Source organism: Pteropus alecto, unplaced genomic scaffold, assembly GCF_000325575.1.
Source record: "Pteropus alecto unplaced genomic scaffold, ASM32557v1 scaffold146, whole genome shotgun sequence".
Taxonomy (NCBI): Eukaryota; Metazoa; Chordata; class Mammalia; order Chiroptera; family Pteropodidae; genus Pteropus; species Pteropus alecto.
The window spans coordinates 30,670,934-30,695,323 of record NW_006442107.1 but is presented as its reverse complement, the minus strand read 5'-3'; the positions used below and the strand labels follow the sequence as shown (position 1 = coordinate 30,695,323).

At 35.2% G+C, this 24,390-nt stretch overlaps 1 protein-coding gene across 4 annotated transcripts in view; it reads right to left on the bottom strand.

Moving 5' to 3' along the window:
- The window catches only part of ARHGAP28 (Rho GTPase activating protein 28), a 176,355-nt gene that overhangs the window by 53,724 nt on the left and 98,241 nt on the right, over positions 1-24,390 (bottom strand). For all 4 annotated transcript variants that reach the window (XM_025038683.1, XM_025038684.1, XM_025038682.1 and 1 more), the window contains 4 exons: positions 16,198-16,290; positions 9,603-9,692; positions 2,508-2,592; positions 1,644-1,786 (listed from right to left, as the gene is read on the bottom strand). In XM_025038683.1, coding sequence (XP_024894451.1) covers positions 1,644-1,786; positions 2,508-2,592; positions 9,603-9,692; positions 16,198-16,290 — 411 coding nt within the window. The remainder of the gene's footprint in view (positions 1-1,643; positions 1,787-2,507; positions 2,593-9,602; positions 9,693-16,197; positions 16,291-24,390) is intronic.

The following is a 24,390-nucleotide window of genomic DNA, read 5'->3' as shown; positions in this document are numbered from 1 at the left end:
ATATATATATATGGTATATTACAAATACTTTGCTCTCAGAAAACTTGGTACTGAAAACAAACTGCTGAAGTAGAAAAATCCAACAGTTATTTAAATTATAAAGCTTTAAGTACACATTCTCCGCAGGGGTTCCCTAAATTAGAACTTCCTTGGGGTTTTTAAACCATCATTCGTTCATTCATTCATTCAGCAATTGTTCCTTGGAGCTCCAAGTATTTAAAAGTAAAACAATATATAGGCTATGATTTGGACATACCTTGTACTATTAAATACTTAGTTATTTTATCTTCTTTCTGAGACCAAGACTCCACATAACAGTAACACATAAAAACAATATAAACAAGAACCACAATCATTTACTGAGCAACTGCCATGTGCTCAACCCTATGCAAAGTTCTTCATTGGAGGCTGGCCTGAATTCCGGGTGAGCCAAACTTCAAAAGGAGATGGACAGCTTAGATGCAGAAACTGGGGAGTCAACATCCTTGCTTGCACAACTCTCTCTAAAGATTCAGGGGGGCTCCCCTTGAAACCAGTCCCACTGGAATCCATCTTTTGCCCTGAATGCCACTGTGTCCTCCAGCACACAGAATGCTAAGGAACCAGGAAGGGTTTGGGAGTTTGATATACATAGATTTAAATCCTGTTTCTGCCACCTACTAGCTGTGGGGTGTTGGATCTGTCCCTTAGCTTCTTTGAGTCTCAGTTTCCTTAGATATAAAATGGGAGCAGTCACAGAGGTGATTACAACTGAATCCTTAGTGTGGCATGGGGCCCGCAGAAGGCACTCAGTGAGTCTTACAGTTCTTGCCCTGCCCTCTTCCTCCCCTCCATCATAGGGTATTTGGGGATGGTTCAGGCTGCCTGGGGCAAAGACTCTGCCAGTTTCTAGATGACTCATTCCTTTAGCTCCAAAACTGCCTGAACCTTGATCATCATTCGGCAAGCCCTGATCGGCACAGAACATTCGGGGCTGCACATCATGAACTCCATAAATGCATTTATTGAGTAGCAAATAGATCAACGTAACATAGTTTCTGTATTGGGCTTTCAGGATATAATATCCTGGATATATATCTATATATCTATACCTATATCCATCAATCAATCTATCTAGATATATATATATATATAATCATGAAACTTTCAGGATAGCCAAGTATGTAGTACTACTTACCCATCCCAAAATAACATTAGAAATTCTTGAGTTTGTTTTGATGGAATTTTAGTATCTGTCCTATAAGCTCTCACTTGTTATGGCTATGATTTTCTGCAATATCCCCTTTTAATATGTGCTTTTAGAGGCACAAGTAGGTATACGGTTAGAATACGCATTAACCTATAACTAAAGTAAGGATATAAAGTGCACGAAAGCATACAAGCCAGGTAGAAATCCTATTTTATCTATAAAATAGTAATCGAGCATATACTCTCACAACTATTCCTCAACACAGGGCTGCCAGGAACAGCCAGGCAGGCTATGCGCTGTGCAACAAATGGTGCCCCCGGTGTTAGGCGACACTGATACCAGGCCTTTCCTCATCCCTTTGTGCACACACAAAGAAATTTTTTTAAAGATCCTAGTTTACACCATAGAGAAATTACAGGAAGTTAGTGAAATAATTATGAAAGGTTTTACTTACAGTTAAAACATAGTCTTCTTTTTTAAAATCTGACTTCTTAAATTTATTTCTCTTTGGCACCTCTGTAACCATTTCTGAATAAGATACTTCAAAGGACAGCTCTTCAGCTTCTGGTGGAATGTTCTTTTCCAGATAATCATCATCTAAGAAACAAAGGATGCAGAAAATTCGATATTTCATTTAATCGATCAATACCATTTACTGCAAAATAAGTACAAAATATTTACAAGTTAATCCATAAGCACGTTAGATGGTTTACATTCAAGGAAAAACGTCAGACTCACCCAGAATGATTTCAGTTAAACAGTGTCATCAGACTTCCATAGGAACAAAATTTCTATAATTATTATCCAGACAACTTTCTATTTAATCTGATGTTTTCAATTTTAGAATTTTGTTTCATGAAAAGCATTGAGGATTACTAGAGGAAAGTCTAAAAAGGGGATATTTCTATATATTCTTATGATATTAAAATTAAGTCCATCTAGACCCAATGTTGCTGCTATTACAGAAGCATAAGTAGAGATCCTTGAAAGTGGCCTACTTCCTGGTCTGCTTAAAACTGTTAAGCAGATACAGGTTACTTATGAAAGAGGTCCAAAAATCACAGACACTACCCAAGTGAGTAGGCTCTAAATGATATGGTGTAACAAAAGAGAAAAAGATTCTGCTTCCAGTTTGTCTCAATTAATTTTGTTTGGTGTGACAGAACGGTGTTTGGAGGTGGGAGGAGTACATTTTGATAGAATCAAAATGCGGAGAAAAACACATTCACATTTTACTTTTAGAAATTCATTGCTTACTTTATTGAGTGCCAATACAAAAGCAAAGACATAGTTTAAGTGAAAAGACAGACTCACTCACCAGTTACTGAATTCTGAACTGACCGTCCAGGGTCTGCTGATCCATTGGAATGAACTGTTATATCTTGGATAGTCTCAAGGATAGACTGTGAAACAAGAGAAGATGGACACAACATTTACTATAATTACGGTCTACCCTGCATTTCAGTCTGTTCTATGTTCTGCAGAATATAAGAATTCTTTTCACAAGAAGCAATTCTTGATTTCAAAAAGGGCCTGCATCTGATTTCCTTTGTTTCTTTATTCAGTTCAGACCTGTCTGGCTCACACAGATTTCTCAAAAGAGTACTAAGTCAAGGTCAATATAACTGTTCTAGCTCTTAATGTTTATTGTTCATACCTTTCCTTATACATAGAGATTACAATGCTTGATGTCACATAGTTTGACAGTTATAGTATTTGTTATTCTTGATGTACTTGGTGACACATTTTTGTCATAAACTCTCAGTCATGACTTAGGTAGGTGGTTACTAATAGGGATGCTAGAGCCAGACTGCTTGAATTTTAATCCTAGCTTTGCTACTTACTGTGTGACTTTAAGCAATTTACTAGAACTTTCTATTGCTTAGTCTCTCAATGTGTAAAATGGAGAAGATAGCAAGCAGAACAGATTTCAAAAAAAGAGTTAATATGAATTTTAAACAACTTATCCTATACAAATCATATGAAATAATATCTGGTTCATGGCACTATATGAAGGTTAGCTATTATCAATATATTAACATGTTAATTTCTTCACTACAAAATACAGAGTGGTAACGACTACCAAAACTTAAGTATGTTTTCTAGTTGTCTCCTCTCTTAATAAATTTGCTACTTTCTTCACTGAGATATTGCCAAAGCATTGCACTCCCCTGCGATACTATCAGAAATTGAGCACCTATCTTTGTAGAGCCCTGTGAAGTTAAGCTACTGATCAGGTTGGATGAGTACTAATAAAAAAAATTATACACAAATCTTACCATTTCTATCAATATAAATTTTAATGTAGGAGTTATCATCTGTGAATATGTATAGGGTGAAAATCTGCTATTCCATCAAGAATCTTTTATATGCTCTTCATGGATAAAGTCTATTCTTTTTCCCCCAGAGCTTGATGTTGTTTCTTTTATTCTCATATTTATTTAGCAATAACTAAACACCTGCTTCCTGAAAGACACTTTATTGTGCTACAAATTACACAAGGGAGTCTCGAATTGCAAGCCTGTGTTCTTTTTTTTCCTATTTTACTTCAAAAGATATGACACATTTTGTGTAAACAGCATGTGAATATATAACCAATTATTAAAACATAGATGCTAATTACATAATTGGTGGAATAGTGAAAATATGAAAAAGGTCTAGAGCCATACAATTCATTGTCAGGCAGCCTTTTTGTTGGCTCTAAAAACTAACACTACAGAATTAAGATTTACCCATACACTAATTCTTAAAAAGATGTGGACCACTTTTCACTGATTTCCTTAAGTTTTCTAAAAAAAGAAATCTTCATCAAACTTTAAAATAACTCACCTATGAGACAGAATACTCCTAAAAATTGAGAGACATTTATGTAGGGTTTGAAGCTGATGCTTTGGAATGCTTTAAACTAATACATGTTAATTTTTTAATTTGTACAGTAGAGAGCTAGCCTATTGTACAGAGTAGGTGCTTGCTCTTTGCAAATTATTCTTGGACTTTCTTCGGGGAAGCAGAAGTTTAAATTGTGATCTCTGCTCTTGCCTATTTATGAGGAGAACAGAGTAACAATTACAGAACATTATTAAGAGACAATTCAGTGTTAAGAGGGAATTTCTATACTACAACTATAAAAGTGTTTATTGGAGAGTAAATGGAGAAGTTTTACTGGAGAGGTGACTGAACTTTAGATGAAATGCAAAGAATGACTTGCAAAGGCAGAGGAAGTGGGCAAAAGCATTCAGGCCAGAGATGGAAGTATAAATTTCAGGTATGGAGATATCTGAAGCATTCAGCTACAAGGAATCACAGAGAGCCTGTTGTGCCAGGAGTTGAGGCAAAACATTTAAAAAAATAGTCAAGAGGGTCTGCTCAAATTATATAGAAGGCTTTGAAAACCAGTTAGGGGAGTTGAGATTTAGACTTATAAGGGTCAAAACAAAACAGAATAAACGAAAGAACATTCATGCATTAAAGCTGGGGAAAGGCATGGTGAAAATCAAAAATGATCAGCCTGCCAATAAACGGATCTTGAATTTTGAAAAAAAGATTGAGTGAAGAGGGTAAGTTCTTGGTATTCATCTATTCACCCATTAAACATATTAACATTAGCACAATTTAAAAAATTTACTAGTGATTTTAAAGTATTTCAAGCATAAATGCCACTCCGTTTTAAATAAACTCCCCTGGCTTGTCCATAACAGATCCTACCATTTTCCTCTGTGCCCAACCACAAGAGTTTCACACTGGGGCTTCAAATGGTAAAGGCAACGTTCTCCAGCCATCAAAGCTTGCTCTGCTGCCCAAACCACACTGCACTGAAATTGGATAGTAGCGTGTGAGGGATCATTATTTTAAACTCCAAATTATAGAAGGTTAGCACTATCTGCTTGAGTTCTCTTAAAACTAGACATTGACTATCTGATATTTCTTTCACATTAAAGAAAACATCATACCAAGCATTTTCTATGTTCATTACTTACTGGAGAAAGTCACTGACTCAAAAGATGTTTCTAAACTTCCTGACTGACTGCTTAGTTTTTGCTCATGGTTTGAGTCTATGTCTTATAACTCTGTGTACTAAAGCTGCCTGTGCTTGAGTCAGTACAGATAATAAGGTTCCCTGTCTTCCTCTTCTGTACCTGAGATCAGAACTGATAAATCCACATCTTACTATCACTGTGCCAAATACCCCAGAGATTAAATTAAATAAGCCGTATTCACTGACATATACACAATCGATTTTGAAATAAAAATATAACAACAATTATAAAATCTACCCAAATATGAAGCATAGATTTTTTATAAAGTCATTCTGATGAGATCTTGAATTAAAAATTAAATCACATGGAAATTATAAACTAAAGGTTAAAGACAATAAGAGCATTAAATTCCAAAATTTCATGAGAATAGCTTAAGTATTATTCAGAGATTAATTCTTAACCTTAAATGCAAAGAAGAAAGATTATAAAGGAAATATGTTTATAATCCAAGAGACTAGAAAAAATTATCCAAGTAAACCCAAAGATGAATGAAAAAATTAATAAGGATTAAATAAATTAATATAATAAAAAAGCAGGCTTCTTAATTCAAGGTAGTGACTTAAAAATACGGCTGATACAGGAAACTATTTACAGTTCTGATTGAGGTAATAGACATAAATTTTTAGAACAAAAAAAGAAGTAATAGATCCCTTCACAGAAAATTAAAGTTATACACCTAAATAAATGTGTGCATATATTTGTATATATGTGTCTGTGTGTACACACACTAACCCCACTTATTAGAATAGTGGTTAAAAATGCTAAAATTATAGTAAATCATATTTTGTAGTATAATAAAAGAATAATACAGCACAACAAGTAGGGTTTATCTAAGTAACAAAATTACAGTTCAACGTTAGAAAAACCTATCGATGAAATTTCTTAAAGTAATTGCTTAATGAAGAAAAACAAAATATTCATTTTAATAGATGATGAACAATCATTTGATATAATTCAACCTCTATTCCTGAGAAAGCAACTACAAGGCTCAGAAACCTAGAACAAATATTCTACTTAATGATGAAACTTAAAATTTATGAGAAAACCAAAACTTATTAAAAGATCTCTGTAATTCTCATTCAATGTTACAAGTAATTGTGGTCAGTTAATGAGACAAGAAAAAGAAATAAGATGAATAATATTTTAAAGATTGGGTAAATAAAACTTTCAGTAGTTTAGGTAATATCTGCACAAATTATAAAATCAAATAAAAAATTCTTAAAAGTAAAAAAGAATTTTCAGAAAGGAAGCATTAAAAGATACTTCTGTGAAAAACAAAAAATAGTTACTTCCTTATATATCTACAAAAAACAAAGAAGATATCATGAAAAAATACTTACCATTTAAAGTACCAATGAAAACTATTAAGTTCCTAGTAATTAACCAGTAAAAAGATCGTGTAAGAAAAAAAAAGTAAGGAAAAAAAAATTATGATATTTTACTGACAGATAGATGATATAAACAAATGGAAGGACACAATCACTGTTTCTCAATGAGAAGACTCAACATTTTAAAATGTGAATTCTTTCCATGACATTAATCTTTAAATTCAATAAAATTCTTAGTGGAGCCCTAAAAAGATTTTTCTTAATGGGTACTGATAGTCTTATTCTAAGTCCATCAGAAAGAAAAAAAATTCTGAGAAGAGGAAAGAAAATTTTGATGCAGAAAAATGAGGATGGGCTTAACATAACAGATTTAAAAAACAGACCACAGAGTCATAGTAATTAAGATAGACCCTATATACATAGAGATTTCATTTATCATAAAGATACATTTCAAATGTTTAAGAAAGATAAAAGATGGAAAAAAGGTATTGGTCAAGTCAAGGTTATCTCTTTGGAAAAAATAGTTATACTATTCCATAACATAAATTCCAATATGGCAAGTTATTGGGAGTCTCTGTAGCCTTGTTGATAACAGTCTTGTTGATAAATGTCCCTGGGTATTTATCTTGCAGGTGAGATTTACCTTTATAGGCATCATGGACAGGACTGCTGAAGCCCTTGATACCACTTTACTGAATTACTGGAAACCCACCATCTCTAAGAGCCTGGGAGCCAAAATGGGGGTGCCTGTGGCCCTTATAACCAAGAAGCAAGGAAATCAAAAGGTATTTGCCTTGTGGTAAGATTGTCTAGAATGACTTTCAGTACAGGTGCATTAAGGCTTAAGTTGGCATCTGTGGGCTACTCTAGCAACTCACCAATTTGTTTAACATTTCTAAGTAAAGATATTCTGAGTAACAAACCAAAGAAAGTCACGTTGGAGACTGGTGCTAATGAGATTTTTTAAAGATTTTTTGTTGAAACTTTATGTCATTTTCAATATTCAATCAATTTTCAGAAAACAAAACCAAAATCTGAGTGATTAACTTACCTCAGGAAGCTCTATCTATAATTGCCACACAAGATCATTTTCTTTCCCTTACATTCTCAAATTTTCAAGAATCCTATTTGCAGACAATATGTGTTCAGTAAGAATTTGTTGAATGAATAAATGAATGGATGAATGGAAGAATCAAGGAACCAATGATATTGAGCAGCTAACGGCAAAGAATGAAGAAATAGAAAAACAAGACTAGAATCAGTCTTATCAGACGTAAAACTGTGGACATGGAACTGTTATGGAAAAGTCTCAAAAACAAAGCCTATCTAACCTTCTCTTCTGTAGTAACTCAATTGTACAAACATCCTGCTTCAATTTCTGCTTAGCACGTGCCTGGAACCATATGCAGCCTTTTGTTGTTGGTTTATAAAAATGCTTTTAGTGGTAAAGTCAGTTAGAGAGGCAGATGAGGGGTCAGACTATGTCAGAAGCTTTCACATTAACCAGAAGGTATGAGGAGACCTCTGTGGGCTTTAAGGAAGACTTGTAGCTGTGGGAAAAGATGAGTTTGAGTGGTATAAGCTAAAGTCCGGGAGATCACTTAAGGAGTTACTTTAGCAATATTGAAAGATAATGATGAGTTTCTGTACTAAGGAAGTAATTGTAGGAAAAGAGGGGAGTAGAAATATTTTATAACTATTTGCATGATAAAATCCACAGGTCTCAGGGATGGGCACATAGAGGGGGAGAGGGTCTTGGGCACATGGGTACCATCAGCTGAGACAAAATAAAGGATCCAAGGCAAGAACCTAGAGCAGGAATCCCCAGTCACAGAGGTACAACACAACTGTGTAAGGTCCATTGTAGGTAACTGCTCACTTCTGGTATTTACCAGAGTTTATGAACGATTTACTTTTTCATTAACAAGTACAGTGGAGATTATAATTTGAGATATATTCATTTGCATTCTAATGCACCATCTTAAATGGGAAAGTAAGGGCAGAATTTATACCCAGTTGGTCAGACATTGTGGTCAGACAAGACTCTTAACCTATCTGTGCCAAGAGAGTTCTAGTGCTATTGATAGGTTATATTCATTGACAAAAGTCATTCACATTATTTTACACTTCTTATACGATCACTGTGCAACAACAACAACAAAAAACCTATGACCCCAAATATAAAAACATAACAGAAAAGCTCATTTACATGGGGCTAATAGTATTATCTTTCTGAACAATGGGGATATCCTGGGAGTGTGTCATGCATGTGAATATTAACTGTACTGTGTGTCAAAATGGACAACAGAGGAGAACCCACTGCCCCACACGGAAATCTAAATGTGCCCCTCCATCTGCCTGTCTGAAGTGCTACTGTTGCTATCGACTTGCCATCAGAGAATCACTACCTCATCTAATAGGGCTCTTGCTTCTTCTGGTCCATTATATCATCCCCTGCCAGAACACCTGCACAGAGAAACCAAATGGGGATTCCCAGTGGAGGTGGGGAAGGGGGAAGGATGAGACTTTTTAACAAAGAAAAGTACAGGTTCTGTTACTTGAGGTCAAGTGCATGACTTTATATGACATGGAGAGTTTGCATGGGTGAGTCCTGGGACCTAAGGCTGGAAATGTAGCCAGTAGTGGAAAGTCTTCTATATCAGGATGAGGGGTTTTAGTTTATCATGCAGAGACAACGACTTCTGGGTCAAGATGGCAGAGTTAGGCCAGATCATGTGTGTGAACTCAGCCAAGAGGATCAAAGTTAACAAATTTCTCCCTGCTCGACACATGTAAAGAACATCCTTTGGTTTCTGGCTGCAGTGGTGTTAATTTATGAAGTCCTTTTATAAACTGAGATCTATTCATTCCTCAGTTTTGAGTCTCCTCCTTCCTAATTGTTACAAGGTTGGCAGGTCTACTGGCAGCTACGGTTTCCTTGCAATCTTAGTTCAAGTTTTTCCTATCTGTTTTGAAGAAAATGTTAGTTCTTGCCTTGAATTTCTAATTTGCCCTGACATGCAACTGTCTTGGCATGCAATGACTTACCATGGAGCCAATCCTGGGAACTGCAAAACTCCTTTCTTCATCCTGGGACCCATGTGACAGGGTAGTACTGTTGAGAGAAGCATCATCTGGCTAAATGAAGAAATGAAAGTACCATTCTTATTCAGGTAAATATTTTCTAATGTGTTTGTGTATTCTACTATGTGTACATATTAAATACATGTGGCAATCTATGATGTTATGACTGCCCGGGCCTGGACAATTGCAGCCAGCTCTTCAGAGATCATTACTGTAAGCCACCTAAATACCTTCTGACACTGGCCTCTGTGGCAAACACCTCTATTGCCTGTCACAAACTCCATTTGCCTTAACAATATCTTGCTTTTGTACCAGGGATTTAGGTGTTAAACCAAAGAACTTGATTTCCAGGCTTTTTTGCAGCTAAAAGTGATCATGTGACGAGTGTGGCCAATGAGGTTAAAAGTGTAATTTTACCAAGAATGCTTCTAGAAAAGTTAGGGCCTTCTTGACCAAAAAGAACAAGGTCAGCTGTATACAAATGACAGCCTAGAGTTGCCAGGCATCTTGTACGATTAAGGATAATGGCCACAGGGAAGGATGGCAGAGACAGATCAAACGTGCTTGGGTCCATGCCAAAGGGCATCATGTGGCTTCCTTGTCAGATTTGGACCACATCTTTTAATGAGAAGCAAAACAACTCCTGATTTTCTATTACATGCAGCCAAACACACACTTTAACTCATCTAATCTTGTTTTGTTTTTGTTTTTAACAGACTCTAAAACTATTTTTTGCAGAGATTAGAATTCAGTAGCAATAGTACCAAGCTGTTTTTCATTTATAAAGCTAGAACTCATAGATTTTTGCTTTATTGTACAATGGCTTTACTGAAATTTAAGATGTGACTATATTTACTGAAAGAACCTTATTATAAAATTGAATATATTTGATACTTATGAAAACATATAATGTCTTTTAAAAAACTGTCACTCATCTTGCTTGACTATATTTTCTAAATTTTCGGTAGATAGTATATATTACTTTATAAAATAAAAAAGAAACTTTTTCAAACAAATAAAACATAAGAATTAAAGAAATTTAAGTCAAGATGGTGAATTGATAATCACAAGGTCAGCTGTATACATCCCTTCCCACTCTACATCACTAAAAATGGCAGAAAACATACATTTTTAAAAGAACAGTTTTTTTAACAGCACCGAAAATTAGTAAAGAATTCTGTAGCAGATCAACTGATAGAAATTTCCAAATGAAAAGCAAATGGTGTAAGTTTGGTAAAATAAAAACCTCTTGTGAAAAGCATAATTCAAAAAAAAAATAAATTTTAAAAGAAAACTTCTAGGGAGGAAAAGAAAAACAAACAAATAACATAGGTTGTACATAGAGTAGGAAAGCGCTACAGCTAACAAATATTTACAAAAGAGGAGCCAAGAAGATCTCTCACTCTTCAATGTGTAGACAGCCCCTAAATGCAACCCTAGGAAAAACTCCCCAAATGCAGTCTACATACAATGAACTAACTGCATTGGGAGTGGGTCAGTTCTTTGTGTGAGTATAGTGGTCTAAAAGAGAAGAAACTTAGAAGGTCACAATAAAAGACATGGAGGGGAGACTGAAAAATAAAATCAGCTTTCACCAGAAGTAATAAACTAGAGTTCCTATTGGTTTTGCATTTGGGGAGTGTTTACTAACCCACCTCCCCACTCCATGAACCTTAAAGTTAAGTATACCCTACTCACTCACAAGAACACCACAATCGATAATTTTGGCCTTTAGAGAAAATCAACCTACTCAACTGCAGAGGAAACACATGGCAATTTCCTACACTAATCAGTCATGAACTAGTAACTCTGCAGAGAACTTCAGGGGTCTGGAAAGCTGTAATTCCACCTGAATTTGTGCTGGTATCTTCTGCGTTGTGGAACACTGTCTGCCCTGTGTTTCCTTGGAGGGAGTCTTAGGTGGACCATCTCACCCTCTTGCTGTGACAGAGCTATGGGGGAGGGACTAGGAAATAAACTGGCCAGGAAACAACAACCAGGGTCCATAGTCTTAATCAGAAGCTCTCCCTGCACTGGAGGCAAAAGCTAAAACCTAAGGACACTTTCTGCCACACAAGGAGAGATGTGCACTTCCCTCACCAGGTGGCATTCACACTCAGGCAGACTCTTCACTGTATGTGTCACTCATTGCTTCACATTCCGAAAGCTAACATGTTCTCTACTCAAGATGTTTACATTTGCAAAATAACTGGAAAATCTAAAGACTCATATCTTAGTTGATATTGAAATACTGAAAAAAATTTACATGGTAGTCTGTCATTTTCCTTTATGAGCTTACAGGGGCCAAAGTTTAGTCGACAACATCTTCCACTTAGGATGTACATTAAACAAACAAACAAACAAACAAACAAAACCTAGTTTTGTTGTTTCTGTCTGTAGATTCTTTTTTTTTTTTTAAATATTGCATTTAGTTACATTTTATTACCCATTAAATTAGTCTTTGCTGAGTTTAAGAGCCATGGGTAATGGGTCTATAGGTAGCTGTGTTTGCCAACAATATGAATTATGTTGCATCTTTACCCAAGAGAAATGAGGATATATAATCTTTTATGTTACATGAATATTTATAGAAGCATTATTCCTCATAGCTTAACTCTGGAAACAGATGAACAGATATACCAATATAGTTTATTTATGCAATGGAATATTATTAGCAATAAAAATACCGAACTTTTAATACAAGTAAGAAATGGATGAATCTAAAAATGATTATTGTAAGCAAAAGAAGCCAGGTACAGAATTGCATATTATATTTATAATTTCACTTATATGAAAGGTGAAACCAACCTAAAGTTGGTTAGAAGTCACGATAGGGATTGCCTCTGCAGAACTGCGAAGACAATCGACTGACTGGAAAGGATCTGACAGAAATTTCTGGGGTGGTGGAAAAGTTCTATAATTTGACTGTAGTACATGGGTGTAAATATTTGTTAAAACTAATCAAATTATATACCTAAAATGTATGCATTTACTTTTTAAAAATTATACTGCAATATAAACATGTCAGAATAATTTGATTCCTTAAAAACAATTTAATTTTTATCTTCAGAGTGATTTATGGTGCTATTGCTGCTATGTATCAAGAACCTATGGCTATAGTAATGGGTACATTAGAGAGAAAAAAAGTTGTTCTTGGGAAATAAGAATAAATTTGCTGAGATTTATAAAGGTAAGATGAGCTAAAAAATTACACTATGACCAAGAAAAAATTACTAATTTGAAACATAAACTTGAAAATAAACTAGCATGATAGAAAATTTAGGAGACATTGAAATCCAATTCAAGCAAAACAATGACCATTTAATATGTGTTCTAGAGGGGTGGGACATAGAAACTGGAGAGAAAAATAATTAACAACATAACAGAAGACACTGTCCAGAAACTGAAGAAAGAAAACTGTTCTCAGATGGAAAGGACTCACTGAACAGTAACCAGGATGAATGAAATAGAGGGCTGATCCTTGTGAAAGTTCAGAACTGCAGCAATAAATTCAAAATTTCAAAAAAGTTGCAGATAGGGTAAAAAAAAAAAAATCTAAGAAGCTTATTTATAAAGAAATGAGAATCAGACAACTAAAATAAGAAAAATATACTGAGTGTCACAGTTGTTCAATGAAAAATAAGAGAAATTCTACTTGCAGGTTTTCCAGGAGAACTAAGGTTTTCTGTTAATAACAGTTAGTTGGCATATGTTCCTTAACAGAAACATCAACATGGTATCCGATTTGCTGACCATCTTGTAAGTATAAGGATTAAATCCACATACTAAGGTGGGAGCATGAAAAGAAAAAGGTAGAAGTTCATGCTAAAGTAGGCACTGCATTATATTGTGGTTGTACAAGCCTTGGTCTATCTACCATTAGTTTCTTGTTTTGTGATTAAAACAAACTCCTACTTGCTTATATCAAGGTTCCTTAGATTTTCTTTTCTATGAAGCAAACACAGATGTAACTGATAATTTCTAACAGATGGTATAATTGTGTTTAATAGTGAATTGTGAATCAATAGTAAATGTAACTATTTGATTTTCACTTAAGACACTGAAAATAAACTAGATTGACTGCCTTTTGGATTAACTAACACCTCAATTGAATAATTCCTTTATGTCAACTATACACAAGGAAAATGTTTTCTCTTATCTATACAAGTAGTGATTTGTAGAGTAGGTTTGTGATGATTGTAGATTGGATCGTAAGACTTTTGTAAATGCCCAGATTTGGTGGCATTTGTGATTTAGAATCAAGGGCCAACTACATACATGAATAGACTATTCCTTTATTTTAAGTAGCTTACTGCAAAATAAACTCGTTGGATATTAATGAAATCATAAAACATTATATGGACTTTTTTGTGGTATAGCTGACAGACAATTAACTGCACATATTTAAATAGTATAAAGTATACAATTTGATGGGTTATGACAAATACATAGACCTGTGAAACCATCACCGCAATCAAGACAATGAATAAAAAGAGCACCCCCAAAAGTGTCCTCATGCCCCTTTTATCATCTCTCCTTACCTCCCCTACTTGTCCACACCCAGGTCCCAAGGCAATCACCAACCTTCTCTCCATCACTATAGGTTAGTTTACATTTTCAATAATTTTATGTAAGTTGAATCTTTTCTTTTGTCTGGCTTCCTGCACATGGCATAACTGTTTCCAGATTCATCCATCTCTACTGTGTACATCCATAGTTCATTGTGTATTTGTACTGTGTATATCAATATTTCATTGCTTTTTTTGCTTACTAGTATTTTATTGTATGGATTTATCACAATTTGTTCATCCATTTATCTATAGAAAACTGGGTTGTTTCCAGTTTGGACTATTATGTTATAAATATCTGTGGATAGTCTTTGTATGAACACATATTACCTATGAGTAGAATGGTTGGGTCTATGAGAAGTATATCCTTAACATTTTAAGAAGCTGCCAAATTATTTTCCAAAGTACATGGACCATTTTACATTCCCACAAGCAAGGAAGGAGAGTTTCAGTTACTCTGCATCCTTAGCACTAGTTGGTATGGTCAGTCTTCAGTTTTAGCCATTTTATGGGGTATGTACAGATATCTCATTGTGGCTTTATTTTCATTTCCATAATCACTAATGATACTGAGCACCTTTTCATGAGTTTATTTCCCTTCCATATATATTCTTTGGTAAAGTGTCTGTTCAAATCTTTTGCCCATTTTAAAAGATGAGAAAGGACTGAACAAAATTTTACCACTGGAAAACTCAGGGTATGTTTCCGAAAAAGGAAGCTGATTTGTTTTCAAAATTAGAGGATTTGTGTGGTTAACTCAAGGGAACTCAAGGTTGGAAATACCAGCAGGGAGCAGATTGTGGATAATTTTTAATAACAAAAGGAGTTTGCTGTAAATAACAGGGATTATAATCTGGGATAAAATGGAAGAGTTATGTCAAATGACCAAGCCTCTCTCTCCTAAAATCTAGTAGAGTCAACAAAACATAACCAAAAATTAGGAAAAAAGAATCCCAGCAGCATTCAAAGAAATGATGGTTGGAGACAGGTATTCCAGGAATAATGGGAATTCTCTTCTAAAATCCACCTCCCTCCCAATCAAAGCAGCACCAAGGAAGAAAGCAAATGGAGAACATTTTGAAAAAGAAAGCTACTATCTTCTCTTAATTATGAGGGAAAATGACTTAAGGTGTGAGTAATCACACCTGGGTTCAATATATGCCTGCCCTTTCAAAATAAGTCTCTCCCCAACACCATCTCAGCATAGAGAATAGACCTAATGAGATTTGCCAGTTTGCTTTTTTCTATTTGGGCGGTAGTTAGAAGAGGGACTATGAAGATGGAAAAAATAAAAGGGAAAATAGATTATATACGTTTCACCAAAGGAGAGAAAAGATAGCTTACAATAATAGTAATTTAAGCAGAAACAGATGTGAGAAAAGGCTCTGGGATAACCATAAATAAAGCAACTGTTCCATTTGCAAATTGACAGAAGCTTGATCATTCTCCTGAGACTTGTCTGACTTTGCCCTCCTTTGGGTAAGTGGGGTGTTGAAATGGATCTGCACAAAAGTAGTGGGGTGGGGAAGGGTGAGGGGGATTGGAGACCTAGGATTAAAAATATTATCCGCAGAAGGTGCCTGATGTTCACCTTGCACTGGAGAAACAATAGGAAACCTAAGGACACCTGCTGTTGCTCCAAAAGGTAGATCTGTGACTCAGTGGAACTAACAGTCCTATGAGAATTTTTTCAAATAAAAGAAAAAATGTAAAGGAACTAAATCGGTCAAAAAAAAAATGCCTACAATCCTTGGTTTTCTGTGTATGTATCTGTTTTTATAGAACATGCAATTATTTATATATTTCATTATTACACCTGGGTTCATTTACTGCTGAATGTCTTCCTACAAATTAAAGGTAGACAGATATGTTGACAGCTGTGGTTGTTCAGCCATCTTAATTATGCTGCATTATTTTAAAGTTCTGCATGATTGTCTTGAAGGAAAAACTCTTCTTTCGTCCCTACCCCCAGTTCTACTGCTATAACTTACCGAGGAACCACTTGTTTTCAAAATCCCTTGTAGATCTTTTTCCTCCTGGGTGTTATCCAATTGAGTAGTATGGCTGTCACAGGTATCACCTTGCTAATGAGAGAAATGAAAGTCATTTTTACCCATGCATATCTTTCCCAATGTGACTGTTTATTCAATTATGCATACACTAGAAACTAGAAATGTACAGCCATGTGGAGGCATAAAGAGTTAATGACTACCTGTGCAATGGTAATACCATTCACCAATATGTCCATAATTATACTGATCCTCATAAATGTTAGGCACTATAATAGAAATCGGTCTCAAAAGCAGATACTGCTAAATGCCTGCCAAAATCCACTTTTCTTTCACTTATCACTATCATGATTTTCCTCCAAGATGCTGTATGTCAAACTTTAGACTAAGTGTGATCATATGATGGTTACATCCAATGAGATAAGGGTAGAATCATACTTGGTGAGGCATCTAGGAAGGCTAATGTTTTCTTGTTAAAGTGGATGGAATCATCTGGCCAATTTTCTTCCAGAACATGGACATGGTGCCTATGATGACCATATATCCTATAAGCATTAAATATTAGCCATATGCTTAAGGGCGCAGAAAGGAAAGATGAAGAAGTTGGTAGATCCATGTTAAGAATATCAAATACAACAGCCTCAGACTTCTTATTTTCTAAGAAAATTAATCTCTAACTGTTTAAGTCCAGCTTACTGATAAAACTATGCTATTTTAATATCAGACTTCACAGCTATATTTTGCAGTGATATATAAATCAATATCAAGAATAGACATTTTTTCTTATTGTGAAATTGGAAATATATTAGATTGATTATTTCATAAACACATATGACTGAAACAAATATTTAATTCTCATTCATGGAATATTGGAAGAGCTGTGGTTTTCATTATGCAGGAGGTGTACTGGAGACCACTCTGATCCTGATGGCCTGCACTGCAGGCCTCTTGCATATGCTCTAAGATTTTCAGCAGCATTCACAATACAATGGCATTCCCCAAAATAAGATGAAAATATTCTACTCCCTGATTGAAGTGACTTTTTGCAAAATTAAATATAATAGATATTAATCAAGTCATACACTGAGACCTTAGAAACTTATTTTTCATCTTGCTTTTCTGCATTTTTCTAACTTTCCCCAAAAGTGTATGTACTATATAAATAAGAAAAACACACAACTGTTTTGAAGTAAAACAACACTAAGGAGGCACTACAAGAAAATTTAGGTCAGGATGGAGGACTGAGAGTACACCACTCCCAATCACTGAAAAGTAGAGATAGTATCACTGGAAACCAACAAAGCGTTCTAACAACAGATTAGAAATTAGTAGAAATTCCTGGAAAATAAAAAGTAACTTATTTTATAACTGCAAAGAAATTCTCAGACTAAGAACAGCATATGATAACCTTGCTGGCAAGGAAAAATCACATGCACAAAAAGCAAATAGACAAACCACCAAGTTCAGGGTGAAAATTACGAAGGGCAGTAAGGTGCCCCAGGTCAATGGCCAGGACAACTTAAAGTATTTTCTCAATGGAAGAGTCAGTCAGACCTCTCAACAGGCCCCCTTATACTGAACAGCAGGTAGTAGCTATGTATGAACCCAAGAAAAGCACTCTGAATGACATGAGCTCAGTAAGATGTTCAGGGTTAGGACAAAAAAACTTAAATATCATGTCACTCTGGACTTCCACAAAAGACACTGATGGGAGAATAAAAGGAAAACATCGATTTTGTCTGGGATAGAAAGACAAAATCGTATGTGTGCATGTATATATTTGTGCATGCTGTTAAACTAATTTCCATTCATGTGCTGTTCTCATACCTCACTGACTTAAATAGGACCTAAATTATTCCTTCTTATTCAAGAAAGAGTCTTTAGGGAAAATATCTATATAATGGCAGGAAACTATATAGCAATGACATATCTTAAGTCATTAATTAATCAATCCAGTTCATTAATAAATATAAATGAATCACTAAGGATCATCAGTCATTGGAGAAAATCAACATGAAAAAGTCAGCCATAGAAAAAATTAACATCTTGAAGAAGTATAGTGATATACACTCTTAGAGAAAGAGACAATTGAGAAAAAAGGCAGCTTACAATGATTTCATAATTTCAGGGAGATTTGAGAGGCAATTGTATCCATAAATCAGGAATTAACCATATCAATAAAGGGGAATTATTGTTAATTCTTGTGAATTAAAAATTTGACAGCAACTAAATTATAACTACTCGTGGCAAAAATTAGAATTAGGGGTCTACAAAATGATGTAGACAAAATCTACTAGCACACAGGACGAACAGAAAAAGAAGACATGTAAAATATAAAAGAAAATTTAAGAGATGTGGATTAACACAAACAATGAAAGGAAAAGTGGAGAAAACACAAAATGAATAGAGAAATGGGATGAGAATGTTCGGAAGTGAAAGGAACATTTTTCAGAAACGAAAAATTGAATATTGATCAGATCATGATAAAAGAAAAAAAGATTATCCTTATGACAGTCAGGTCAACAATAATGATAAACATAAAAAACATCCAGAGATATGAAAATGAGAGCAGGATATAAATAAAGAAATAAGATTTAGAGAGGCATTAGACTTCTCAACATTAACACTATATGAAAAAGCAAACAGATTAATATTTACAAATATTTGAAAGAAACTGACTTATGGCCTAGCATTTTGATACTCACCAATTTAGGATTTAAGCTTTCAGGATATAAAAATTTAATATCCAGAGATATTCTCTGCTAGATTTGCTCAAAGAATAAAAGGTGCATTCTGCTAAGAAAATATAACATTTTGTAATATATGATTGTGCAAATTATTATTTTTAGTATTCTCTGTAGTCATTCTGTAATGCTAGCCCTCATCATCCTTCTGTGAGAAAGAACAGTATAGTTGACCCTAGAACAACACAAGTCTAAACTGCTTGGGTCCACTTATGCACAGATTTTTTCAATTGACCTGCAGAGTTCAAACTCATGCTTGAAAAGACATCTCTGCGGATAGGAATCTGCCCATGAGGAGGGCTGACTGTAGTTATATCTGGATTTCTGACTGTGGGAGGAAGGGGCCAGTGCCCTAACCCTCGCATTATTCAAGGGTCAACTTGCTTTCTTATTCTATAAACTGGAGAGCAGTTCAGGGGTATGGCCGGAGTAAAACTTAAAATATTCTTTTCCACCTCATCGAGAAGTTTCTTCTTGTGTTTGGCACACCTGTCCCTTGATAAATCTTTAAAAGAGAATAATACCTTCAAGAAATTGAAATAAAAGAGACACTGATAAAAGAGAAAAGAAATAAAATAAACGTAGACTAATCATGAGAGTACATGGCTAGAGGTGGGATTGTCCATGTGCCTGAAGACCTAACGTAAGGCCACTCTTATATGCTACCTTTACATCTGGTAAAATCGAGAAAGTCATGAGTGGCCTAACCACAGGTTTCCCTTCCATTCTGCTCCTCAAAATAAAGTACTCCAGTCAGACGATGTTCCTTATCCAGGGGATCAGACACAGTTCCTGATTATCCCTGAGTGGTGGGTTTCAGTTTCTTGCCGGCCTGTTAAATTATTTAAACAAGCCAATCACATGCTCCCATGGGAACCAGGGGCACCTCACTCTCTTGTCACTACAAAGCTTGCCTCCTGCAGCCTCAGCTTGCTCGCTCTGCTTTAAAGTGCACCCCACATGTGGCTCTCTATGGTGGGCAGTATCTTCCTCCCCCAGGCTGTGAGAATATGACTAATAAGTTGCTGTCGATCTTATCTGTCTAATGTCAGGTGTCATGTGTTGAGCCATCCCTGTAACCCTAGGATAGGAATCCCTCCCTCATCTATGAAGAAGAAGAAATTAAAATGTAGGTAGAGTCAGGTGGGGTAAAGGCTCAGAAATCCATTATTTGGAAACATGCTAGTGTCTGTCTACTTTGGATTGCCTCTCTTCTGGCTGACAGGAGAGGCAGTGGCTGCTGTGAAGGAAAACAGGGCAGGCAGAGAGGAACAAATACCTCAGGTTAAGTGTCCTGGTTGGAAGTGAGGTATGTAGGACTTCCTGCACTGAGAGGACAACCTGAAACCAGAGGACATCTGCTTCCAACTCAATGGAAGATATGAAAAACTCTGACTAGAAAGAGCTAACACTCTTAAGAGAAATATAATAAAATTAGAAAAAAATTAGAAACAAAAATCTGCACATCTGTATTGCTCACAGCCCCAACTGACCAGACTCCACATCCAGACCTCAGCTTACTCTCAGTAACAAGACAGCCAGAACACAAACTGGCCACATCCAAATCCTTCTGTAGAATTTTGGAAGGGACCAAGAGCAGCCCCATGATATAGTGCCCCATGTAAAATAAATATAAGATGAAAATAAATTATATAGAAATTAAACATCATCTTCCCTTCATCAAAGGTGGTACAGGCATTATTCTTAGAATAGCAAAGAATCCCTCTTCTGCTAGGAATAGGAAAAAAGCAAAGCTAAAGAGAAGGAAACGAAGTATAATAGAGGAAGCTCTCCCACTGCAAATTTTCTGTGGCCATGAGTTCAAATGGAAGCAGATGTAAGCAAACCCACATCCTTCTACATCTACTCAGGGCGCACCACTTCAATAAGAGGACCCAGGCCTCATGCCATGTGGTTCAGATTATGACATGAGATTCATCTCACCAAAATAAAGCCTTCTACTGAGATAGCTTTACTAGCAGTTATGAACTCAGATTAGCACTCTGAAACTCTTAACTAAAATGGACAAGGTGAGCTCTAATGAAATGTCTCGCCTCCTGTGACATAATGAAAACTGTCTACCTCCTGTGCTAGACAGTGCACTTTTTAAAGATGCTATCATGCTGCTCCCCACAAGATACTTACATTTGGAAACTAACTAAAATGTTAAAATATTTATGGTGAGAATTAAATTAATATTGAAAGCTACATGGAAGGTTGCACAAGATTTTCCATTATGTGCTCAGCAAAAAAACTCGAAAGTTTAGGTGACGATCTTCCCACATTTTGACTTCTGGCTGTGGCTGTAGCTACAGCTGTGGGGTTTTTGTTGTTGTTGTTATTGTAGTTACAGGAAGGCCATGTAGTTATTTGTGGATTTAATTATTTAATTATTCATTCCTGAGTTTAAGAGTCTACTTTTTCTTTATTGTTACCAGGTAAGGAGGCATTTAGTTCTCATGTGATCCTGACTGCCTTGCAACAAGCACTTTTTCTAACCTCCTTACTCTTAATTCCCCTTGCTTTATCTTATCAGTTGACCACTTCTGCAGGGAATTGCTGATGTTCCTTCTTCATCAAGGGTCAAAAAGAGCAGCTGAAACACAAGGAAAAATCATCTGGCTACTGAGAAAAATGAAAGTGTATTTTTACTCAGGTATATTCTCCAAAAGGTCATTGCGCATTCAGTTACGTGTTGTGCATCATATGTGCGCATTCATATATATATTTGTGGAGATTAACATACATATAACTGCCTGTGTACTGATCATTGCATTTAGCCATTTATCAGCCAATACTTGCCAGGCATGATGATACACACTGGTCTCTCTGGACACCAGATACTGTTAACTGCCTACCCCTAACCTAGGTACCTAGCTAGTTTAACAAAATTCTGATTTTTTCCCCAGGAACTTTTGTGTCCAACTGGAAAAAAAAAAATCAATTTCCCAGGCTCCCTTGAAGCTAAATATGATCACATAACAGTTCCGGACAATAGGTAGTAAATGGAATTTTACCACATCAGATTTCTAGGAAAATAAGGTCAGAAGGACTACTGAATCAGTTGGCACAAGTTACAAGAACTGCCAGGAACATAGATATGGTGCCTGGAGTGGCCAAACTAACTTGTAAACAAAAAGATGACAGCCACAAATAAAAAACAAAATAGAAGGTGGAAGGAAGCTGGATCCAGTCTGAGGAAAAGGAATGCCTACCTTCAGCTTCTTCTTTAGGAGAGAAAAACAAATCCATATTCATATAATTCATGATTTCTTGGGTTTTCTGTTACATGCAGTTAAATGTATATATGTGATATATTCACATAAAAAAAAAAAAACAATGTATGACCATACTTTCACTGTCAATTATAAGTCAATCCCGCCTTTAACTAGTTGTTTATCATTATGAAATTGAAATATATTAGATTGACTATTTTGCTCAAAAAAGTGTGTTACTGAAAGGAATATATGGCTCACATCTTCTGAATATTAAAAAAAAATGTATTTGGGCACTGGAATTCTGCTCATGATAAATAGGGCTGTAGACTTTGTGTTATATATTCAGAGGTTGATTTAGTATTTGTGATTTAATGTATAATGGTTCTACTAAAACAAGGGTAAAACATTCTATTCCTTATGTTAAGAACTCCATTGAAAATTATATTTACTGGATATTTAATAAAATCATAAAATTTTATTTGGGCCCATAGAAATTTTCATTTTTTAAACTTTGTCCATATTTTCTGAGTTTCCAGTAAAGATTATGTATTACTTTTATAATAAGAAAAAAAAACCACACATTTTTGGGGAAAGGAATGAATATTACTAAAGAATTAGCATAAGAAAATTGGATCAAGATAGCAAAATCTACATACCACTTTCTCCTCCCCCTGAAAATCACTAAAAGTATCAAAAGAGATACCTTTTTCAAAGACAAGATCTAGAAACCACTAAACATTTCCATTAGCAGAACAGAAATTGTTGAATGTTTCTGGAAGATAAAAAGCAAGCAAGAATGGTTTGATAAGAATAGAGGAAAATCTCAGCCTGAAAAAAGGAACAAGAGGAAAATGTGTAGAAGGTAAATGCTGATTTGGATATATGAAAAAGCATATATCCAGAATGAAAGTAAAGAGAGCAGGAAGGCATCCCTTAATTTAGAAAACAATGAACAAAGTAATTGAAGAAGAATGTTTTTCTGAATAAGCAGCCAAGAGACCTTTCCTCCCTCTAACACTGAATAGTATAAATCAGCTAAATGTGATGCTAGGATAAAACCCAAAATGTGTCCTCTTGGTGACAGTGACCACCGGCCTTGGGGATAGTGGTGGCTATCCTAGCATTGTGTGGTGGCCCTGGACAAAAAGAAAGGTGAATTGCACTTCATAGGTGCCTTATAAAAGAATATGGACAGGAGTATAAAAAGCAAAGTCAGGTTTGCCTAAAAAAATTAATTCCGATTCTGCAGGACTCTTGTTACTTTGGCATTGATGCCAAATTTACATTTCTTAAAGTAAAATGTTACAGTTGACACTGACACACTTTGCCACTCACAGAGGCCCAGACTCCATTCACAGGAAAGCTTTTGGGAGAAAACAGGTCTACATAACTGCTTAGGAAATATATTGCCATTACCTACAGTAATCGATCAATCTTGTCCTCCATTACTAAATACGAATCAACACCCAACGATCAAAATTAATTGAACGATAGCAATGGAAGAGAAAAATAATGATGAAAAAATAAACACTTAACCCCCTAGTAAATAGATAATTTAAGGAAAATAAGAGAACCTCAGAATTTAAGGTTTAGTTCAGTTAGCACCTTCAGAGCGCTGAGAGGTTATCGCAGCCAAAAACCAAGAACGGCTGGCTAGGGGGACATCAGGGCAAAAGAGAGGCTATGGAAAATTAATATGATTGTTAAATTAAAAAATAAAAATAAATGAAAGGCAGAAGTATTAATACAACCATGGCCAAATTACTGATTTAAAAAATGAACTTGAAGAGATATCCAAGAATGCAGACTGAACATACACATGAACAAAGCTTGGGATATTAAGAGAACATTAAAGAGAAACAGAGGTTCAATCCAAACAATGCAACAATCATAACAGGAGTTCCAGAAGGAGATAAGTGAGAAAATGAAAGAAATAATAAATACTTGTTTTAAATGCTAAAAGAAAATATGCAGAACCTGAAGAATGAATGAGCTCTCAGATTCCAAGAACTTAGTAGTGACCAGGAATTTTTTTAAAGGGTAAAATAGGTAAGATTTCAACATTTAAATGACAAATATAAAATTTAAAAAGTTTCCACACCTGTATATAAAGAAATGAGATTGATATAGACATTTCTGCAATGGTGGATGAAAGAAGATAATGGATATATTTTTTTATTTCTAAATTCTAAAGAAAATTTTATTTCAAAATT